This window comes from Mus musculus, chromosome 4 (genome assembly GCF_000001635.26).
Source record: "Mus musculus strain C57BL/6J chromosome 4, GRCm38.p6 C57BL/6J".
In the NCBI taxonomy this organism is placed as follows: Eukaryota; Metazoa; Chordata; class Mammalia; order Rodentia; family Muridae; genus Mus; species Mus musculus.
Window position 1 is genome coordinate 125,605,770 of NC_000070.6, and position 24,177 is coordinate 125,629,946.

At 44.9% G+C, this 24,177-nt stretch overlaps 1 protein-coding gene across 3 annotated transcripts in view; it reads left to right on the forward strand.

Moving 5' to 3' along the window:
* Positions 1 to 24,177, forward strand: part of Grik3 (glutamate receptor, ionotropic, kainate 3) — a 223,915-nt gene that overhangs the window by 115,511 nt on the left and 84,227 nt on the right. For all 3 annotated transcript variants that reach the window (XM_006502772.3, XM_017319980.2, NM_001081097.3), the window contains exon 2: positions 17,712 to 17,888. In XM_006502772.3, coding sequence (XP_006502835.1) covers positions 17,712 to 17,888 — 177 coding nt within the window. The remainder of the gene's footprint in view (positions 1 to 17,711; positions 17,889 to 24,177) is intronic.

Sequence of the window (24,177 nt, forward strand, 5' to 3'; positions counted from 1 at the left end):
TTTGTTTCATTTGTTTTTCTTTTTTCTTTTCCAAAGAGGGTTTCTCTGTGTAGCTTTGGCTATCCCGGAACTCACTCTATAGACCAGACTGGTTTCAACTGGAGAGATCTGCCTGCCTCTGCCTCTGAAGTGCGGGTATTGGTTTTTCTTTTTTCTTTTTAAAATTCGCTTTTTAAAACATCTTATTTGGGGGGCTGGTGAGATGGCTCAGTGGGTAAGAGCACCCGACTGCTCTTCCGAAGGTCCGGAGTTCAAATCCCAGCAACCACATGGTGGCTCACAACCATCCGTAATGAGATCTGGCGCCCTCTTCTGGAGTGTCTGAAGACAGCTACAGTGTACTTACATATAATAAATAAATAAATCTTTAAAAAAAAAAAAAAAAAAAAGAATGGGATCTGCTTTCAATATAAAAAAAAAAAAAAAAAAACATCTTATTTGGTATTTACCCATTTGTTTGCTTTTGTATTTAGCATATGTGTGCATGTGTGAGAGAGGCCAGAAGAGGAATGACTTCCTGTGTTCTGCAGTCAGTCTCTGACTCATTCCCGAGATACAGGGTCTCCCACTGAGCCTGGAACCAACTCTAGTGAGCCCCACCTCCGCAGCCCCACACCCAAAACAGTGGAGTCCCAGTTCCGGCTCTGCACATAGATGCGGACTCAAATTCCCACATAGCAAGTGCTTTTCCCCACTGAGCCATCTCTTCAGCATGTATGCTATGCATATGCGCGCACACACACACTTTGTAAAAATATTTTGAAGCAACAGTACATATTTGCTATAAATAATTTGGGAAACTTCAGAAAATGTGAAGAGCAAAATAATCCATTAACCCCTTGTACCCATACTTAGTTGAGTATAATGTTTGGATACAGATCCTTCCAGCTTTTTTTTTTTCTTCTGTAGCTATAAATAATATTTCAAACCTGATTTTCATTGGATAAACAAGTATCATATGATATTATTTGCAGTGTTTTGAGGGAAGGCCATGGCTGCCCTCTGCGCTCGTAAGCATTCTTTAAGAGCGTTTTAAAGCCTCTCCTACTTCCCACCCCTCCCCTCGACACGGAAGGCTTGCCTAACAACAGCAAAAACACACGCTCCATTACGTTCTTTACTTTCTAGAAAGTACCACTGTTAACATTTTGGTGTGTGTCCTTCTGGTGTGTCCTTTTTTATTTTAATTGGAATCGCGTTAAATTTATAAATTAATTTGAAGAGACCTGACATCTTTACAATATTGAGCCAGCCCTTCCGGGAGTAAGTTATGTCTCCCCATTTATTCAAGTCTTCTTTTATGTCCCCCAGTAAAGTTTTGTACTTGGCTTGATGGAGAAATTGCACATTTATTGTAAAGCATTTTACTATTTTTTTTTCTGTTGCTTTTGTGAGTAGGGCCCTTTTTATTCCTTGCAATTCCTTGCTGTTTATGGCCGAGACATAGGAAGGCTGTATGTTTTGTGTAATTCTCAGGCTGGCCCTTGAGTGCGCTCTGGGCTTAGTTGCTTCTGTTTTCATCTGATTTCCTTGAGTTTTTAAGGGAACTGTAGTAACATCTGCAAGTTGTGTGTGTGTGTGTGTGTGTGTGTGCTTGTATGTGTTAGAGATATGCATGCATGTGCACACGTGTGTGCCTCAATGCATGTAGGTCAAAGGCAGTGGTCAGGTGTATCTCATTAAACCTGGAACTCCCAGATTTTGTTGTTTTGTTTTGTTTTGCCTAGGCTGGTGGCCAGGGAGCCCAAGCCATCCTACAGTCTCCCCGCCTGTTTCCTTTGCTCCACTCCAGCAATGGGGTTACAGGTGAACAAAGCCACGCCCCGCTCCTCTTTAACCCTAGTCCTGGGAATGCAAATTTCAGTCCTCAGCTTGTACAGCAAGAGCAGGAGTTACCTGCTAAGCCACCGCAGGCACTCTGACTAATGCCAACTCTGTCTTTTCTGATGGTGAAACCTCCAGTCTTTTGCATCCTGTTCAGACCTTAACCTTAAAAGAGTTTTATCATGAAGACTGTGTCATGCCTCTAGAGAGATCAACCAGCTACATTTGCACGTGCCTCTCACGTGACCTGGCTCTTTGGACCTGCAGCCTCCCCTGCCCTGCACACCCCTCCCCCATCACTTCCACACCTCCTGTGTTTTGAAGCAATGTCCCTGTATCTTATCATTCTTTGTCCTCATTGCCACGCTCAGGACCCGTTTCACTGTGCAGATGGGTTTTAATATACTGAGAAATCTCTCGCTTTGGGACATTGAGGAGATTCTATTTATTAATATTCCATAAAGATATCCTTCTACATCAATGCATTTAGACATGGACTTACCATGTCATGTGGCATTTTGACCATTTATTGACCAATTAAGCAGATAAATACAGTGGTGTGGTGACTCTTCTCATTAGATGTGGCGCACGTACGTGCTCAGCGCAGAACTTTCTGGAGAGGCAGAAAAACACAGAAGGAAAGCAGTCATCCATAGATGAGGGCTCTGAGGAAATGACCCTTCGCAACCTTCCTTCTCATCTTGTTTCATGCTTGTGTGAGAAGGTTCTTGCTCACCCACACAGGTTCACAAGCTTGTGTTCTCAGGCGTTAAAGCTGGTGGGCTAACATCCTCGGGGAAGGGATGGATTTGCACTCTAACATATTCACTATTTCCCCTGAGTTCCTCTTTATCTTTTATTACATTTATTTATGTTTGTGTCGGGGTATGTTCACATACATACACTGAAAGACCCACAATGTGAGGGCTCCCCCACGTTCTGACTCAGGAGAGGTGGCACCCCAAAATCACCCACAAGAAACCGGTCTTGCTGCAAATTGCAAGAGGATTTTTATTCAAGAGCGCTCTCGGGCCCACGGTCATACACCACGCAGGGGTAGAGGACCCTGGCGCCCCGAGTAGCTGGGTAAGGGGGTATTTAAAGGAAGAAACCGAAACTCAAGGAAGTGGGGAGGGCGTTGTTGGAAGATACCAAAGATACCAGTTAAGAGTCACAAGGAAGTGTAAAGTTACAAGAGTCACAAGGAATACCTGGTAATTGTTAACTCTCAAGACAGCTTCTAAGAGCCCCTAACAATAGCACATTTGCATTGCAGGTTCTGGTAATGGCCAGGGTGACTTTCTTTGAATGAGCACTCTTTGAACCCAGGAAGCGGGTGGGTAGAGGAATGTTGCTATCTCTTTTATGATTAGCATACCTTTACAAAGGCCACATTCCCAAGCCTGGGCCTAAAGGCCTAGAATTCTGTTTTTACGTTGTTATACTTTCAACACGTGCTGTGTGCCTCTGTGGGGGGTCAGATGACAAACTCAGGTACTGTTCAGGGGCTGTCCACCTTCTTTTTTTAAATTTATTTTAACAATTTAATTATTTTTAATTTTTTAAATTTATTTTATGTACATGAGTTGCTGACTTCAGACACACCAGAAGAGGGCATGAGATCCCATTGCGGATGGTTGTGAGCCACCATGTGGTTGCTGGGAATTGAACTCAGGACCTCTAGAAGAGCAGTCAGTGCTCTTAACCCCAGTCCACCTTCTTCAGACAAGGTTTCTCCCTGGCCTGAAACTTACCTAGTGGTCTGGCTGGGTCCTCCAATCCCAGCTTTCCCAAGAAGAGCATTACAAGTCCTAGTCATCAACCCTTTAGCTTTGGAAAGCATCCTTTGTTGTTTGTTACAAAGTGTCCAGGGATTGAACTCATGATTGCAAGGCAAGCATTTTACTAGCTGAACAACCCCACCCGGGTCACCCGGCAGCCGCAGCCGCAGCCGCCCCTTTGTTTCTCTATTCAATAGACTTGGTTTGAGGGAGGAAGTTTCCAGCTCACAGCAAAGTGGAGCAGAAGGCGGGGAGATTTCCCACGTCCCCTGCGCATACATGCTCAGAGCCTCCTCCGTGGCCATTACCAGGGACTAGAGTGGTGCTTTCCTTCCAGGTGCTGGCCTTGCATTGACACACTGTCTCAGCGTGGGATTCAGGGTAAGGTTCGCTTTCAGTATTGAACACTATGGGTCTGACAACAGTGTCATGCAGAGAGATCTCAGTGCCCTAAAATGCCTCTGTGTTTCCTCCTACGCAGCTCCTCCCACCCCTAATCCCTGGTGACCACTCACCATGTTTTACTATCTCCACGTGATCCCTTCCCAGAATACTGCTGAACTATCCAGTTTGCAGCCTTTTCAGGCCACCTTCTCTGTGTAAGACACACCTAAGTTTCTTCTATCGTCTTCCCAATCGTTTCATGGTTTAATGTAAGCGTGGCCTATCTCACTGTGTGAATGTCCCCACTTCTTTGTCCATTCACCTAGTGAAGAGTGTCCTGGGTTGCCTCCCAGTTTGAACAATCTTAGATAGAACGGCTGTAAACACCTTTGTACAGGCTTCTAAGTGGACTTAGGTTGCCAGCGCCTTTGGGTAAATTCCAAAGAGCACAGCCGCTGGATTGAATGACAAGCGTTGTGTTTGATTTTCTTGAGAGGCTAAGGCAAGAACGTTGGGTTGTTATGAGTTTGACCTCAGCCTGGGCTACATAATGAGTTCCAGGCCATGGGATGAGACCTTGAAAAGAGTTTATTGAGTCTTATTAGCAGCTGGAATCAGAGTTCTGCGCCCCGCCATCAGGGCTGTCTCTGCTGCTCCTCATCTTCACAAGTATTGGCTATTGTCACAGTGTTACTTCCCTTCCTTGTTGCTGTGACCAAATACCTGACAGGAAGCACTGTAAGGGAGCAGGACTTGTTTTGGCTTGTGAATTGAGATATGGCCCATCGTGGCCAGGAAGGCATGGCAGTGGCATGGGATGGGTGGTTAGACCACACCCAGGGTCAGAGAGCAGAGAAGTGAATGTTAGAGCTCCAGGGGCTCCAGCCTAAGATTCATGTCCATCAGGGTTAGGTCTCCTCCTCCTCCTCCTCTTCCTCCTCCTCTTCTTCCTCCTCTTCCTTCTCTTCCTCTCCCTTCTTTTCCTCCTCTTTCTCCTCCTCTTCTTCCTCCTCCTTTTCTTCCTTCTTCTTCTTCCTCCTTCTTTCTTCCCTTCCTTTCAAGGCAAGGTTTCTCTGTGTAGCCCTGGCTGTCCTGGAACTCTCTTTCTGAAGACCAGGCTGACGTCAAACTCCTAGAGATCTTCCTGCCTCTGCCTCCCGAGTGCTGGGATTAAAGGCGAGTGCTCACCACCACTGCTGCCCCGTGGGTCTTTTCTTCTGGATGCTCTCTGAAAACACCCTCAAAGGCACATCCAGAGGTGTGTCTCCTAGGTGATTCTAAATCCAGGCAAGCTGACAGTGAAGATGAGCCATCCAAGCCAGTGTTCTGGATTTTGGCTGTTCTCATAAACATGCTATTGTTTCCATTTGCACTGCAAGGATGCTATAGAACACAGTGCCTTTTTCTCTGCCTGCTCACCTTCTGTATATCTTCTGTGATGAGCTGCTTATTACTGTCTTTGGCCCACTTTTATGGTTTTTTTGTTTTCTTACTTTCAAGTGTGTTTTGAATAACAGTCCTTTACCAAGAGCATCCCAGCCCGTGGCTTGTCTTCACTCTTCTAAGCCCCCTTTGCAGCACAGACCATTTTAATTTTGAGTGAGCCCAGCCTATCCAGTCTTTGCTTTATGGAGTATGCCTTTAGTGTTAACTAAAAAGTCATTGCCAAAGCCAAGTCTAAACTTTGTTCTTGTGACATTCTAGGGTGTCCCTTATTTTGTGCAAGATGTAGGATCTATGTCCAGATTTTTTTCTTTTCACATGGATGCCCAGACATATGTTATCTGTGTCTTCTTCATTGCCTTTGCTCCGGTGGCAAAGATCAGCTCCATGTTTTAAATTACCCCTTTGAATTTTTTTTAAAGTCAGTTTTGTTGTCTTCTTCAAATAGATTCTATACATTTTTTTCTAGATTTAGTAAATATTCCTTTTCTTTGATTGCTAATGTGGGTAGTACCATGGTTTTAAGTCACATTTTTTGGGGTTTCTTTTGCTAGTATATAGGAAAAAGCAGTCAACAATGTTTGAATTCTTGGGCTAATAGCACTTACTATGATGTCTGCATTGTCTATTTATGTCATAGCATGTGCCCGAATTTCTTTTTTTTTTTTATAACTGAATAATATTCTCTGTGCATAAGGTACCACAGTGCTGACAGTCTCATCTTCTGGTGTTCACCTTGGCTTGCCCCTGTGTTTTTACTACCGTGAGTTAAACACCTGTTCACGTGGGTGTACAGATCTCTGCTTATGTCCCTTCTGTTCTTTGCATACATATACCCCCATGCATAGAATGGCAGGGCCATATCCTAATGTAGTAATTCTGTTTCTGAAATACTGCCCTATGGAGTAGCTGGCCTACTTATATCTCTACCAACAGGATACATGAGTCCCAATTTTCTCAAGACTTCATCTAATTCATCTCTTCATCGATGCATTTTTGTATTTATTTTATTATTAAAACCTGCGTTTAGATGCGCATTATCTATGTGTGGGAGCGGGTGTGTGCATCCCGCAACGCACACATGCAGATGCCAAAGGACAACCTGTGGGAGTCAATTCTTCACCCCTCCATGTGGATCCTGAGGACTGATCTCAGGTCACCATGCTTGTGACAAGGGTGTTTAGCAGCTGAGCCATCTCACCAGACCATTCAGCAGCATTTTTAATAGTGTCTGTCTTAAGGAGTGTGAGACCGTTACGTCACTGTGGTTTTAATTTGCATCCCCCTAGAGATTAGTGATGTTGAGCATCTTTCAGGGACCTTGTTGGCCATTTCTGTATCTTCTGTATAAACAAAGTACCTGTTCAAACCTTTCATCTGCGCTGTCAGTCAGACTTCAGTCCTTACTTATTCATAGATTATTTTATATACATTCTAAACCTTTATTTTTATTTTATGTGTGTCTTAATTGGAGTTTCTATTACTATGATAAAGCACCACAACCAAAAGTGATTTGAGGAAGGAAGGGTTTATTTGACTTTCATATCCTAAATCACAGCTCATTGAGAGAAGCCAAGGCAGAAACTCAATCTGGGCAGGAATCCAGAGGCAGGATCCGAGAGAGAGGCAGGAGCCGAGACAGAGGCCACGGAGGGGCACTGCTTGCTGGCTTGCTCCTCTTGGCTTCCTCAGCCTGCTTTCTTAGAGAACCCAGGACCAGAACCCAGGACCATCAGCCCACTAGAGGCATTGCTCACAATGGACTAGGCCCTCCCCCATCAATCACCCATTAAGAAAATGGCCTCCAGGTCTGACTACAGCCTAATCTTAGAGAGGCATTTTCTCAGTTAAGGTTCCCGTCTCTCAGATGACTATAGCTTGTGTCAAGCTAGTAAAAATCTAGCCAGGACTCTGTGTATTCGTATTCTGCCTACATTATGTCAGCATACTATGTGCATGCATTATGGAGGCCAAAAGAAGGCATTGGATCCCCTAGGGCTAGAGTTACAGACGGTTGTGAGCTACCATGTGGGTGCTGGGAACCCAACTCAGATCCTCTGGAAGGGCATAAGCGTTCTTAACCACCGAGCCATCTCTCTAGACTCCTGTCTTTATTTAAATGCCTAAAGAAAACACTTTAAAGAAGGAAGGTTATCTTGGCTCAGAGTGTTAGAATTTCAGTCCATGATTGGTTATTTCCATTGCTGTGGACCTGAGGTGAGGCTGAGCATGAAGCAGTTCACATCATGGCTGACAAGAAGCAGAGAGAGCCCAGGAAGTGACAAAAGCAATATAGAGCCCAAGGGGTCACCCTAGTGACCTACATTCTCCAACAAGGCCACTCCCACTAAAGTTTTCAGCCAAATTAGCATCACCAGCTGGGTATTAGACTTCAACAGATGAGCCTGAGGCGGGGGTCAGCTGGAGGAGCATGGAACATTGAAATCATAACACCTAGGTTTTTGAAAACCGATGTATTCATCTTTATTTTTGCCTATAAATGATGTGTACACCGTTTGCGTGCCTGGTGCCCTTGGAGGCTGGAAAAGGGTATGTGATCCCATAGAATTAGTTACAAATGGTTGTGAGCTGCCTTGTGGGTGCTGGGAAAAGAACCCCAGTCCTCTAGAAAAGGAGTCAGTGCTCTTATCCACTGAGCCATTCCCCCAGGCCCGCAGTGTCCAGCTTTAGGTTAGGTTTTTATTTAGGTGTTTTAGAAGTTCACTGTATATCCCGGATATCAGTCTTTTGTCCGTTCTGTCGGGTGAACACTCCCCAAGCTTTGGGTTACCTTCCACACTCTTAATTGTGTGCTTAGATGCATCCTTAGTTTTTCATGAAGTTCCATTTGTCTAGTTTATCTTCTGTTGCCAGTGCTTTTGCCGTTAGCATCCAAGAAAACTGCTGCCAAATCCCATGCCGTAATGCTCTTGCTTTGGCCCTATTTCCCTCTACAAGTCTGGTTTTAGGCCTTATATTTAGTAAGTAGAAAGCTTGAAATTAGGAACTGAGAGTTTTCTAAATTTGTTCCTTGTCAGGATTGCTTAGGTTATTCAGAGTTCACTGAGTGTCTGTGTTGATTTTAGGATGGAATTTTCTGATTTTGCAACAGCAAACAAGCATCATGGTTTTGACAGGATTTCATTGACTCTGTAGATTGTTTAGGGCAATATTGACACCTTGATATCATGATGTCCTGACTATACCCAGAAGGTGTGTTTCTCTTTGTTTACATTTTCTTTATCTTTGCTTGGCAATAATTTGTACTTCTCATCATCAAAGTCTTTTTATCTCCTTTGTTAAGTCAAATTGCAAGTATTTCACTGTTTAAAAAAATTATTCGTGTGGGGGATGGAGAGACAGCTCAGTGCTTAAGAGTGCACAACACTCTTGAAGAGGATTGGCGCTTGGTTCCTACGTTTGTATGGGCTGTCTCACCCCAGGGGATCTTAAACCTCTTCTGGACTCTGCCGCCATTAGCATGTTTGTGCGTGTGCATGTATGCATGCGTGTACACATTTGTGTGTGTGCACACATGCACGCATGTCTGCATGCATGTGCACAAACTCACTTGGACATGCATAGACACATAATTAAAAACAATTTTTTTAGAACTTATGAATACATTTTCATACTTTTGATGACATCAGAAGTGGGGTTTCTTTTAGATGACTCATTCTTAATGTATAGAAATGCAACTTTACCATCTTGACTTAATATTCTACTCTACAAAACTTACTAGTTCTAAGGGCTTTTATGAAAGATTTACATTTCCCACATACAAAATCAATCTTCACATAGAGGTAATATCATCCTTTCCTTTCTAATTCATGTGTCTGATTCTTTTTCTTGCTTTTGTAGATGCATTTGAGACACTGATGTTTAAAGCCAAATTTCATATATAATTAATAATATTAATAATTCCATGTTTCTCACCGTTTTTCTGTCTGCTACCCTGGCTGTCATATTTTAGTTTCCTACTCTTTCTCTGCCTTTTGCTTTAATCAAACAGATTTTATGATTCTAGAACCTTCCATCTCTTAGAGCGTCAGCAGTATTCTCTCTTTAATGCAGTGGTTCTCAACCTTCCTAATGCTGGAACCCTTTAATATAGTTCCTCGTGTTGTGCTGATTCCCTGTTTTAGTTAGGGTTTTTATTGCTGTGAACAGACACCACGACCAAGGAAACTCTCTTAAAGGAAAACATTGTTTTGTTTTGTTTTGTTTTGTTTTGTTGGTTTTTCGAGACAGGGTTTCTCGTGTAGCCCTGGCTGTCCTGGAACTCACTCTGTAGACCAGGCTGGCCTCGAACTCAGAAATCTGCCTGCCTCTGCCTCCCAAGTGCTGGTATTAAAGGCATGCACCCCCACTGCCCGGCCAGGAAAACATTTTAATTCGAGATTGCTTACAGTTTCAGAGCTTTAGTCCATTATTATTATGTGAGAAACATGGCAGCATGCAGGCAGACATGGTGCTGGAGGACCCGAGAGTTCTACATCTTGATCTATACACAGCAGGAGACTGTGCCCCACATTGGGTGTAGCTTGAGCACCTGAGATCTCAGAACCTCCCCTGACAGTGGTTCACCTCCTCCAACAAATCCACATTGCCGGATAGTGCCACTTCCTATGGGCCAAGCATTCAAACACATGAATCTCTGGGGGCTATTCCTATTCAAACCACCGTACCTCCCAACCATAAAATTATTTTGTTAGTACTTCTTAGTTGTAATTTTCTGTTATGAGTCACAGTGTAAATATCAGATATGCAGGATAGCTGATATGCGACTGGGATGAAAGGTCGTTCAACCCACCCCCATCCCGAAAGGGGTCAGGTGCCACAGGTTACAATGATCTGCAGCTTTAGTGGTTGCTGCAAAGTTCAAAAAGCACACTTACAACTCATTCACACTCTCTCCCAAGTAACAAGCTAGTACCTTCTTATGGCAATTCTCCCGTCCACTCTGGCATCTGGGATGCCATTGATTTGGCTTGTAAATAAATAAGTGTGTGTGTGTGTGTGTGTGTGTGTGTGTGTGTGTGTGTGTGTAATTTTGACTATTTCAAATAAGCAGTTACTTGTTAAATCAATTCAGAATGAGAAAAAAAAATTTTGCCTTCACTTAATTTCTCCTTAGTGTTTTTCATTCTCTGTTTTGGCCCTCATTTCCGACCTACATCATTTTCCTCCTCTCTCTAAACGTCTTTGTACGTCTCCTGAAGTGCAGGTCGACTGTAAATAACTTCCTTTCACTTTAGCTGTTATTTCTCTTCACATTTGAAGGATAATTTCTCCAGGTAACAATTCTGGGTTGGTGTTTATTTCCTTCTGCGCTTTAAATATTTCACTCCACTTTTTTCTTAACAAGGTGGTCTCAGGATGTCAAATATAATTCCATCTTTGCTAGTTGTTATAGAAGGTGTGGTTTTCCTCTGTATTCTGACAGGATTCTTTTCTGATAGAATTATCTTCTTCTTCTTCTTCTTCTTCTTCTTCTTCTTCTTCTTCTTCTTCTTCTCCTTCTCCTTCTCCTTCTCCTTCTCCTTCTCCTTCGACACTGTTGCTGTCCTCAGACACACCAGAAGAGGGCATCAGATCTCCTTACAGATGGTTGTAAACCAAATGTGGGTGCTGGGAATTGGACTTAGGACCTCTGGAAGAGCAGTTGGTGCTCTTAACCACTGAGCTATCTCTCTGGCCTGACAGGGTTCTTTTTAACCTTTTCCTTTCTGCTATTTGAAAATGGTATGGTGTGGCTGGGGAGGTCAGGGGTCCTCCAACAGGAGGTTTCCCAAGCATCCTAAATCTTTGGTTGAGGGTTTGACATTAATTTGGGAAGCATTTTCAGCAATTATTGTTTTCCTTATCTCTTCTCACAACCCTCCTGCAATTCCCCTTTTTCTTCTTAAACTTGAAGCAACCTCAGGTCCTCAGATACTGCGTCCTGTTGCTCTTTCTTGCCATGCCTACCTTCAGTTTTGGGGTTTGGATGCTTCTACTGGGGTTTCCTCAAGCTCATAGCCTGCCTGCCAGCAGCCCGTGCCCGGCATCTGTCCCTGTCTCTGTCACAGCGCTTAGTTCTCTGGCATTCTTTTTTAATCTCCTTTTCACAGAAGTTCATTGTCTTCTGTGTTGTCCACTTTGCTCCAAGAGCCCTTAGCATACTGACAGATTGTTTTGAATTCCTAGTGGGGCAATACCAACATACTTGTGATCTCTGTGTTTGATTCTGATACTACTTGTGTATACTTTTTGCTAGTGTGTGAGTAATGTTCTCCAGTCCTGTGATTAGGATTCTCTCTCTCTCTCTCTCTCTCTCTCTCTCTCTCTCTCTCTCTCTCTCTCTCTCTCTCTCTCTCTCTTTCTCTCTCTCTCTCTCTTCTTCCCACTCCTCCCTTCTTTCCTTTCCCTCTTCGATGTTTTTGTTTTTTATTTTGTTTTATGAGTGTACATGTGTGTGTGTGTGTGTGCATATGTGCAGGTGTGTGCCCCTCAGGCATGCTTGCACACGTATGCACACCCATGTAGAGACCTGAAGCTGATGCTCAAAGTCCTCACCAACCACTCATCATCACATTCACCCAGGCAGATCCTCTGGCTCTGGCTAGCCAGCTTATTCCAGGAATCTCCTGTCTCTGCCTCCGCAGTGCCGGAATTACATGAGAGCCGCCGTTCCGTCCCAGCTTTGACGTGGGTGCTGCGGGTCTGAGTTCTAGTCTTCCCACTGCGAAGTAGAAGCTCTCCCTGCGGAGCCGCTTTCCCAGGCCCAGGATGAGTCCTCTAAGTGCCCCTGAGCTTTTCCTCCGGGACCGGTGACCTCTCCCATGTGTTTCTCTTTCCCACCCCCGGGTGGAGCACGAGAGTCTGGATCTCCCTCCCCTCAGGTCCATGAGGGTCTCCTCAAGCTCCAGCAGCTTAGGCAAAGTCAACTCATCCCCCTTGAGGCAGACCTCATCAGGAAGAAGAAAACATGTTTTAAAATCGTTCCTCTTGTCTTCCACTGTTGAATACACAGGGGAGTTTCTCCACCCCAGGATTTGCTATGAGAACCCGGAAGGGCTCAGGGGGTGGAACCCAGAAACGTGGGGGACCTGGTAAGTGGTGCTCGTTGAAGGTTTTGTCCCTCTGGCTTATCTGCTGTGAGTCTCCAACAACTTGTCAGTTGCAATTTGTGTTTTCCTACTGGATCTCATGATGGGTTTTGCTCCCAGGTCTCTCTCTCTCTACTTCTCCAGACTTTCCTCATAGATGGAATAAAATTCCCGACAGAACAATGTAGTGAAGGAAGGCTTTACAGTTTCATGGTGTGGGGGACGGGGTTCAGCATCTGGAACTCCATCTGTGGAGGCAGGAGCTGGTAGATCGCTTGTTATATCTCTGGGTCAGATCAGGAACCTGGAAGCTAAGACCTCAGGTTGGAATTGGGGCCAGCTGTAACCAGGCCAGTCTGGTCCTGTCTCTATAATCCTACATCTGATAACTAGGTCCTATAGCCATAAGATTTCACAGCTTCCCACAACAGCACCCCCAACTGGGGGCCAAGTATTCAAGCACGTAAGCCTGTGTTTCCCATTAAGGCTTCAATATCCTGTGATACTCTGGTCTCTCTGGCCAGTGTTGGAGAAGATGGTTGCTTTGGGGCTTCATGCTCACAGACTCAAGAAAAGTTGCCATTAGACGGTGTGATGAGGTTTTTTCCCAAGGTTTTCATATGGCAGGCAGAAACCTGGAAGCCACATTTTTTTTTCTTTAGTTTTCCCAAATAATGAAAACAATCCAAATGCCCATGAGCTGGCAGATGGATAAACGGAATGTGATGCTCAGGAACGATAAATGCTCAGGAACGATAGTTAGTACTGATGCATGCTACATATTAGTAAACCCAGACACACTGAGCACACGGAGCCAGACCCAGAGGAACACCCACTGTGTGATCCCATTTGCATGAAATGCTCAGGGAGAAAAATATTTGGAGACAAAAGGCAAATTAGTGGTTTCCTGGGGCTACTGGTGCAAACAGTGAGATGGCCACAGGGGGTATTATGGGATAGTGGAGAAATTCTGAAATTGGGCTGTGGTCTGCTCGTCTGACTTCTTACTCAAAACCACCATATACCCAAAACAGGTCAGTTTTGTTGAACACCAACAATATATCATAAAAGCTCATTACTTACTGAAAGAATAAAGGCTTGTCTATAAACACATGACAATATTAAATAAGCGACGGCTCCCCTTGCCCAAATGGCTCACGCCCACCGGATCCTGTTCCACTCTTCTCCCCTTCCTGCGTTTCCTCAGATCTGCAGCAGCAGACACATCATGGACATTTCCACATCTCTATGACTTTTGAAAATAGCTGCACGTGGTGATACATGCCTTAAGTTCCAACACTCCAGAGGCAGGCGGATTTCTGAGTTCGAGGCCATCGTGGGTTACAAAGTGAGTTCCAGGACAGCCAAGGCTATACAGAGAAACCCTGTCTCAAAAAACCAATAACAACAACAACAAAAAATTTAAAAAATAATTTTGGAGAATTATAATAAAATTACATCACCCCCCCTCTCCTCCCTCCCTCCACACCTCCCGTGTGCTCTCTTTGTTCTTTCTCCAATTCATGATCTCTTTTCCTTTTATTATTACACACACACACACATGAACACACTCATGAACACTTCACACATATATATTTCTAAATATAGAAATACAACCTGCTCAGTCCATTTAGTATGTATAATGTATGTTATATATGTATATATCATATATGTAATATTATATATTGCATATTACTTACTGCTTGTTATATATTATATATGTGAAACACACACACACATGTTTTCAGGGCTGACCGCTTGGTATTGGATAGCCATCTGTGTACCCTTCTCTGAAGAAGACCATGTCTCCTGCTCTCCGCGCTCCTTAGTTGCCTGTGTTTCTTGTCCAGGGTAAAACCTGGAGAGAGTTCCTTCTTCCATGTTAGCATGCCTGACAAGGTAGCAAGCTTGTTCAGGTTTTGCTTAGGCAGCCATGTTTATGAGATTTCTTGGGTCTAGCTCCTCCTCTGACATTTCTCGGAGACACAACCTCTGGCTCCCTCTGGCTCTTCTTCTGCAGTGATCCCTGCGCTGTAGATTCAGGAGTTGTGCTGAGCTCCACAGCTCTGCATTTTGATTGGTTGGGGTTTCCTGTAACGGTCTCCATCTGTTACAAAGAGGAGTTTCTCTGATGAGGAATCAGATCGTTACAGTTTTACGGTTCCACGGGTATGCACGACTTACCGTCCCCTGGTTGAGTATTTTTAGATGTTCTCCATACATGGCCATTAGGAAAAGCAGTGTGTGCCGTTTTCCCCGTCTGCCAACAAAGAAGCAGGTGCCCGTGCGTTTTCCTCTGCCTTCTCCCTTTGCCCATCAGATGAGCTACACTGGCATCTTGTTGATTTCAACAGGAAGAGTTTATTTAACTAGAAGGAAAGGTGACACCTATCTCCATCCTCTGATAGTATTTTTTTCTTAATGGGGTTACCCATACTTAACACCTGCACCTGCTTACACGGGGCATCTTTCTTTTTTGCCAATTCTACGTGTTTTTTATAACATTAACTTTTATGCTGCTGTCTATGGTTAGCTTCTTAACCGTTCAACATTGTCCATAGTGATGTGGGTGCAGAGACGTCTAATGTTACTTCCAGTCTTCCTCCCACATTTTCTGACTTTATTGAAATGCTTGGGCAGGCTTCTTCCACCCCAACATTATATACTCTTTGCCCATAGTTTCTATTTTTGACAGTTTTATGGTGTTCTTTTCCACCATTCTCTTGCCTTTAACTCATCTAGAATTTATTAATCTTGGAATCTAGAGGACTGGACATGCAGCTCAGTGGACTTGCCGATCATGTATGAAGTCCTAAGTTCAGTCTTTGTACCAAAAAGAGAAAAATCTGAAATCCCCAAATAATAGAATAATTGTCAGGACACAATTAATGAATAATTCATTTCTTTTTCTGCTGGGAAACATCTTTCTCATTCATGTTTTAGATACTTGTCTCTGCCAGAGCTCTTTCTAAGGCTTTTTATCTCGTTCTCTTGATCCTCTGTGTCTTCAGACGCTATTACAACACTTTTAATTATTTTGGCTTAATGATATATTTTAAAATCTGATAATAATACAAGTCACCTTTCATCATTCCTGTAAAGACATTTTCTTCAGTCATTATCTAACATTCAGCCTTCACGTTTAAGAGTCATTTTTCCAAGTACGAGAGAGATGTCTTTCTGTGGTCCTGACTGGAGTTGAAGTAAACTGAAAAATGACTTTGGAGAAGACTGAGACACAAAACTTTACTTTCCAAAGATCAACAGCCTCAGGGCTCTGTGTCTGACTCTCTGTCTCTGCCTCTACGTTTGTTTCACCGACCCCCCCCCCCAACCAGGCTCTTACTATGGACCCCTGACTTGTCTGAAACGCACAGTGGTCCTCCTGCCTCTGCCTCTTGAGGGCTGGGATCAAAGGCGTGCACTACCGCCTCCGGGAGTTTATCTCTCCTGCGGAAGGGGTTTTCTTTGTTTTCCTCGTTTGTAAACTATGGGGATTGCATGTTTACACTTGCGTTATTATTTGTTGTTTGATATTCGTGCTGATGTTGACATCCCTTTTGCTGTTAAGTTTTCCCATGAGTTCTCACTGATCTAAAAGAGGCACACACTAACCCGGTGGTGCTGGCACACACCTTGAATCCCAGCACTTGAGAGGCAGAGGCAGGTGGATCTCTGTGAGGTCAGAGCCAGCCTGGTCTACAGAGCCAGTTCCAGGACAGCCAGAGCTACAGAGAAACCCTGTCTGGAAACAAAACAATACAAAAAAAAAGTGCTGACTAGCTATTTAACTCTCTGTAACAGCTCTTGCCTTTCTTAGTGGTCGGGGATGATTTATTTATTTATCTAGTTATTTATTTATGTATTTATTTATTTATTGCTTGCCCATTGCTCCCACTGGTGCGGTAGTAGCACTGATGCTCCGGGGGCAACCCACCAGTTCCTGATTGGATCTGAGGCCTGTTCCATGGGAGGAATATATGAGTGGCGCTATAAACCCTGTTCAAAAGCCCGACAGCTAGGGCTCTCACAGGCCTTACGGGTGAAATCTACTACTGATGGTTTGATAGATGCCCATGCAGTTAAGCCTCCTTCTACATTTTTCCTGCTTATACCCACAAATTACACCCTTGGTCAGAAAGGCCTCCGAGGACTCTGCAGTGGTCAGAGCAGAGATTCATGGTCGGCCAACGTGCTGAAAATAAGTGTCTGCTGAGCTTTCGGCCCTTACAAGGCTGCTCCTTTGAGGCCCAGGGAGTGTTGCCGAAGAGGAGGTGGGAAGACAGTAAGGGCCAGAGGATAGGGAGGAGGGCTGTGGCATGCTGACTTGTGGCTGTGCTGTGGCCATCATGAACATCCCACAGTCATGACCACCTGTGCAAGACCCGTGCAAGACAGCACGCAGAAAGAAACAAATCATGAAAGGGGTCGGGGGCAGTCGGGAAAGAGCGGGAGGGAGCTGAGACACAGCAATGGGGAGGGAGTATGCTCACAGTACATTAACATTTATATCATGTGCAAATAGTAACTTATACCTTTGCCAGAGCCGAGCCTCTCTGCATTCACTTTCAATTTCATTTTTTTCTGGTTAGTGGCGTGCGTCTTCACCAACACTTTTTTTTTTTTTTAATTTTTCCTTTGACAAGAAGGCCTTTAGTGTTTTAGGTATTAGTTAGTGTGATATTAAGGCTGATATGAGCTAACGTTGCTTGAAGGGAGTGTCTTTCCCGCCAGTGTCTTATTAGACATTTTTTTACGGCAGTAGTCGCTGACTTTCATCAGACATCTTCCTGAATTTTGCAAGTGAATCATATTTTCGTCTCCTTTGAACTATTGATGTGGTGGAATGGGATTCATGGATTCCTTTATATTGAGCTGGTCTTGCATTCCTGAAATAAAACTATGTGGTCATGGTATGTTAGCCTTGTAATATTCTGGTAGGTTCTACTTGCCAAAACTCTATTAAGCATTTTCATAGCAGTATTAAGTTGGTAATCTTATTTGGGCCTGTCAGATTTTGTTAGCAGGAATTTGCTAGTTGGGTAAAATGTATACTTTTTGAACATGGAAATTACCTAGGATTTTATTGAATACTTGGGTGAGAAGACCTTGTCTGTAAAACCTGAGCCGAGCATCCATGCTCCCTCGCCATCCCTCCTCCCACACACAGCTCTGTCCTCTCTCACAGGAGGAATCTTTGAGTATGCGGATGGTCCCAACGCCCAGGTCATGAACGCTGAAGAGCACGCCTTTCGATTTTCTGCCAACATCATCAACAGAAACAGGACTCTGCTGCCCAACACGACCCTGACTTACGACATTCAGAGGATTCACTTCCATGACAGTTTTGAGGCCACCAAGAAGGGTGAGTGAGCAGATCTTCACTCTGTGGGCGTGAGGGTGGGGTAGGGGGAGCCTTTCCCACTTGTACCAAGCCCCCAGGAGTAGGCGTGGGGTCTGTGAGGAAGTCCCAGGGTAGCCAGGCATGGTGCTGTAGCTTGTGACAGCAGTAGGGAGGCTGATGGAAGGTCATGAGCTCCAGGCCACCCTGTGTTATATAGCAAATACAAGGTCAGCCTGAGCTACACAGGGAGGTGCTGGCTGGCCGGGAGACAATGAAGGGTGGCTGGAACCTAAGGAAAGGGAGAGAGGGGGCGAGATTACCTGAATAGAGATCAACTAAGCTTTCCAGGACCTTTGAACCAAAGGGAACATTTTCAAACTTGATTTTTCTTTTCTATTATCCCTATCAGTGGACAAATATTATAACTATGTATGCTATAGGATGTGCTGTTTGGATACATGTGTGACTTGTGGATTGCTCTAATTGGAGGACCTCGCCCATCCACCACATCTAGCATTTATCTTTATCATTTATCATTTCTTTCAGGTAAGAACACTGAAAACATGCGTGCAACACATCATATTAACCGTAGTCACCTTGCTACGGGTCTTATTGCATCTTTCGTTGGCATCCTACTCGAGTAGCAATAGGTAGCATACATATAAAGCAGAGACTGTATTAGCCCCAGAGCACACCATCTGCCTGCCGTAAAAAGACTTTATAAGCACAGCGTGCTGCTCAGTGCCCGCAACATCTTGACCCCAGAACCTACAGAGAAGCCCTGAAGTCTGACACCGGGCCCTGTGTTCATATAAGTGTGAACTTTCTGTTGTCTGTTTCTGAGTCACTAGAAAGACCTGACTCACAACACAAGTTGTGGTGAGTCTAGTCAAAGTTGTACCTCACCTAAATCCTTAAAAAAAAAAAAGACTAAAACCAGATATTCCCCATATCTTTGCTAATTAGCAGACATATTTATACTTAAAAGAGGGAAATTCCATTGCCCATGGGTCTTCAAACATACGCCACAGTGCCTGACTTCTCAGTGCCTGGGTGAACAGCCAGTTTCCCGTGTGCTACCCAGCACACCCAAGTGCACAATGGGTTTTTTGTTACTATTTTTGTTGTTGTTGTTGTTTTGTTTTTTGTCTTTTTGTTTTTCAAGACAGGAATTGTCTGTGTAACTCTGGCTGTCCTAGAACTCACCATGTAGCCCAGGCTGGCCTCAAACCCACAGATCCGCCTGTCTCTGCCTCCTAAGTGCTGGGATTAAAGGGGTGCACTACCACTGCCTGGCTTGTTGCTATCTTTTTTAGATGATTTATTTTATTTTTGTTTTTTGTGTATGAGTGTTTACCTGTGTGTGGGTTTGGGCACCGCATGCATGCAGTGCCTGCAGAAGCCACAAGAGGGCGTCAGATCCCCCTGGAAAGCGGGTTTGATTGTGAGAGTGCTGGGAACTGAGCCCGGCTCCTTGGCTGGAAGAGCCAGTGCTCTTAATTGTTGAGCCATCTCTCCAGCCCCATTTTTGTGTCTTTTAAATGACAGATCCTATACACACACCCACTCGTGTGTTCATACACACAGTGAGCCCGCCAGGCTCATGGACTCTACAACCAGGGACCAAAAATACTCAGGAGAAGAAAAAAGAAAAGAAAGAGAAAAAGAAAGAGAAAAACCCAGTTGCTTCTGTCCTAAACATATATAGACTTTTCTGTGTCGTTTTCCCTAAACAATAAGCACAGCACCTATTTACATAGCATTTGCATTGCATTGTGGGAAGAGGCGTCTTGAGACTATAGAGCATAAGGCACAGAGTGAGGAAGATATGCAAATACCAAGCCCCTCTGTGCCAGGGACCCAGCATCTGCCAGTCTGCTATCTGCAGGGGGTCCTGGAACCAATTCCCTGCAGATCCTGAGGGAGACTGCATATCTGAACTATATTTTTACATATATATTTAATTCAAATTCAACTTAAAGGCTTAGATAACTGGAAATAGCTTCCATAGAACCTTCGATTTCCATGTAACCATTTAAAGATCTCAAGCCTAAGGAATCTCATTTCCAAAATGACTAGGTCATCTTTTCCGAAATATGATATCATAGCCCATCAAAGCTCATATCACAATTTTTAGTTAAATCGTTGTGTTTTAATGCACTTTCTCTTCTCCCTCGAGTTGTTGAAGGGGACACTCTCTTTGGGTATTTGATCTATTCCTGGGGCACCTGAGGGGTCAGGGACGATAGTTACTGCTCAGTAAAGTGGTTGCTGAATGAATTGATGAACCATGAGAACCTAAGAAAACATTGTCTAGGACCCCTGTAAACTGAGTTTAGGGCTAGGACCCCTGTAAACTGAGTTTAGGGCCAGCATCATCCACGTTTGTTCTGCTGGCTGAGACTCACCCAGCTCTCTGAAGAGTTTCCGATTTCTCTTCATGTAATCTCCTGGGCTGCCAGGGGCAGAGAGGCCACGATGTTACCTGTTCGTGGCTGTGTTTTCCAAAGCCCCATTCTGGTTAACTTTTGAGCGCAGGAAGTCTGCAGAGTGTGGCTGTAGAGCCAGGCTGCCCAAGCTGGTTTCCCAGCAACTACTACCTCAGCTATGTTGGAAAAAAATGCCTCGGTTCCCTACGATGTGAAAGCAGCGGCTCTGTTCAATGCTTAGGATTGTGTCTGACACTCTAAAAAGTGGGACTTGGCTCTAGGTACACTTGGCTCCTCTTTTCTACCCACTAGGCCATCAGGGCAGGGCCTGACTCACACAAGGACTTTCCCTGTTGTCACACACACACACACACACATACACGAGTGTACCTATGGTCAGAGGCCTCCAAGGTATTGAGCTCTTATGTTTGACATTCATGAGCCTTCTTCTACCCTAGTTTAGTCTGGAGCCCTGCTTCTCTGTGCTGGTCCTTTTGCTTGTTCCCAGCATGCCCTGCCACCAACACCAGGAAGCAGAAGATCCGTCTTCCTGCCTCACAAATGACTACGTAGGCTCAAATCTGTTCATGGAAACTTTAGGACTCAGCAAAGGCCGGTGTCACATCAGAGGTCCTCATCGGTTCAGGTAGCACAGAGCCTATGCCATCTGGCTAGTGATGCTTTGTGATTGTGTGAAAGTGTGTGCGTGAAGATGTGTGCATTTCTGTCTCTTCCACCAGACTCTCTAGACGGGCTCTATTCATGTTTTGTTACTCTACTATATAACCTAGTGTCCTGGTTTGCTTTATGTTGCTATGATAAAACACTGACCAAGTCCAATTCAGAGGAAAGCCGAGGCAAGGATCAGAGGCAGGAGCTGAAGCAGAGACCATGCTTACTGCCTCTCTTTCTGAGCTCAGCATGCTTTCTTATATAATCCCTCCAGGAGTGACACCACCCACGGTGGGCTGGGCCCTCTTACATCGTCCATCAAGACAACAGGCCTGTCTGATGGGGGTAGTTCCATATTTGCCATTCCCTCCTCCTAGGTGTCACTAGTTTAGGTTAAGTTGACAAAACTAACCAGCACACCTAGCGTGCACCTACACCTAGCGTGCACCTACACCTAGCGTGCACCTACACCTAGCGTGCCCAAAGCCATTGCCAGTGGTTTGGCCTGATCTACAGATGAGAGAAAAGTGTGAACCAGTTCCTGGTGTGCCGAACTCACTTTCCATCGCTCCTGATAATCTCGGTGGGAGACGAACCTTCACCCTCTACAGGTCACAGCCAAGATGTCAGGAAGTCTCATCAAAGGACCAAGAGCTACAATAGCAGGAGGTAGTAGTCAGAGGGCTTCCTGGAGTAAGAGGTATCTAAGCTATGCTCTGAAGGATGGTTGGAAACAGTAAGGGCAGGGCAACATGGAAAGTAGGGGGGATTTGCACGATGGCCAGTCGATGCACTCAGTCATCCTGAATGAGCGTTTACTGTGTGACTCGAGTTAGGGATCACAGGCTGAGAAAGGCTGAGGTGGCCGGTCCCGGCTACTGCGAGACTTCCATCTATCTTTATTGTGGTTGGAAATCTGGGCCCAGGCCTATGAACTCCAGAGAATGGTGCAGGAGGAGAATACGACCTTGGCTTGGCCAGGGAGTACTCAGAAGAAACAAACCTATCTAAACCAGCTCAAGACAGCATCCCTGGCACCCAGATCAAGCCAGAGACCAGCCAAGTCCATCTAGACCTCTGGGAGCCCGTGTGGCCATGCTACCCATGTGTGGCTGCCACCACTCTCTGCTGTTGCCATGCACTGACTTGGCCTGGCCTCAGAGGTCACGGAATCAGAATCACTCAGCATCTACATTTTGAGCATCACTTACTGGGTCTCACACCCTGTGCCTGATAGTCCTCTGTGCCTGATAGTCCTCTGTGCCTGATAGTCCTCTGTACGGTTGGCTCCGGCAGCACTCCCCATTCTACCAGAGGAACCATTGAAAACCGCATCTCACTCTCCGTGAGCCCTTGGGTTGCTCCCACTCGGGAGTTACTAATGCAGAATTGCTGTGAGCAGCCCTGTGTTTATCTCCCAGGGCGTGGGTACCCAGGTTTGTTGAGTTTGTTTTTAAGAGTTGAAATATGGGGTCACTGTGTGCAGCCAGACAGTTTCATAGGTGGTTGTACAGATCTGCATTCCCACAGCAGCGCACAGTGCTGGCAGGTGTTCTACCTCTGTGCAGACATGCTTGGAGGTCAGTTAGACTTTTAAAGATTTTGCCCACTCTGCTGATTTGTGAAGTGGTTATGTTATTGTGGCTTTCTTTTATATTTATCTGATGATTCTCCTTTTAATGGGGGAAAGGCCTCGTGGGTCTCAATGCAGGAGGAAGAACTAATTCAGCCAGAACAGGTGGGGTAGTTGGCAGTACGTTTTGTCTTCCATGTCCCGTTGCCCGTAAGACCTAACGTGCTCCACAACGCTCTAGTCTGAATGTTGAATAAGTCATTTGAATATTCCTTTTCTTTTTTAGAACCTTTCAGTGACCTTTTCAAAATTGAGCTGTTTGTCATTTCCTTGTTGATTTAAAGGAGTTCTTTGCATATTCTAATAAGAGTCATTTTGGGGCAGTGTGAATATATACATTTATATATGTTTTATATTAATTACATGTGGGGCTGTCTTTAATACTCTGTTAGCAGTTATATCTCATGAGAAGCAAAGTCCGATTTATTAATCATTCTCTTTGTGTGTTTGGGGTGAGAGGTCTCTGTCTATCCTAAAGACCATCTCCCTTGTTTTCTTCTAGGAGTTCTGTGCTCATGTCTTTCGTGATTGGCTCTCTGATCTGTCTTAAGTGATTTTCTGTGTATGGTGAGACGTGACTGTTGAGATTTGTTTCTTGTGCACGAAGCTGGTAGGATGGACTCAGCATCAACACAGCAATGTTTGGATGTGCCTAGACATCTGCCAAGCCTAGTGCCAGATGGATGTCTCTACTGGCCAGATTCCTGTTAAAAACAAAAAGCTAAAGATGGACAAAGGGACCATCTACATGAGACAGACAGATTGGCACATAATTAAACAATGGAATTTTAATCAGCCATAAAGGAACAGACTCACGTAGGAGTGGAGCCCCGTGGTAGAGAGCTTGTCTGGCATGTGCCCTGGGTTTCATTACACACGCGCACACACACACACAGATGTGGACAGGAAGTGCCTTAGTCTATGGCACTCTCTCAGTTTTTCAAGTCAGGTAGCCTCCCCATTCCACAGATGGAAGCATCTCTGCCTGAGCCTCATGACAGTTCTTCAGCGGGGGCAGCTCCCACTGAACACAGCCTCCCCCCTCTTCTCTGGCCTGCCCTTGTTTGGATCTTTGATTTTCCAGGCTGCATTCCTTAGGAGCTTCATTAGGACTCTTCCAAGAAGATGCACTTAGGCCTAATTCTGAGGAATCCAGTGGTAATTAATTGTTTCTAGATGGAAGTTACCTCCACCTTCCCTCCCACCCTCTGAGCTGGATCCAGCCACCTTAAGTCACGTGGGGCAAGGGGATGCAGCAGCACAAAACCTGGCACCTCCTACCTACCATCTCTGGCTGAATCAGTCCTTCCTCCTGCTGGAGGCCCAGGAGGCCTTTTCCTCATTAAAGGAACTTTCACTATTGCCTTTATTTTGAAATGTTTTGTGGAAAATTAAAAGAAGAGAGTCTGCCAAGCAGGCTCTGAGCCAGCAGCCCAGAAAGCACTGTGTTTTCCGTCCAAGCCTGGCCAGAGCAGGCTGGAATCGACCCAGCGCTCCCCAGACTCCTCTGACTGCACTTATTCTCTGGGTGGCTCAATTCCTTTTAAGACACAAATTGATTGGGATAATTTCAGCT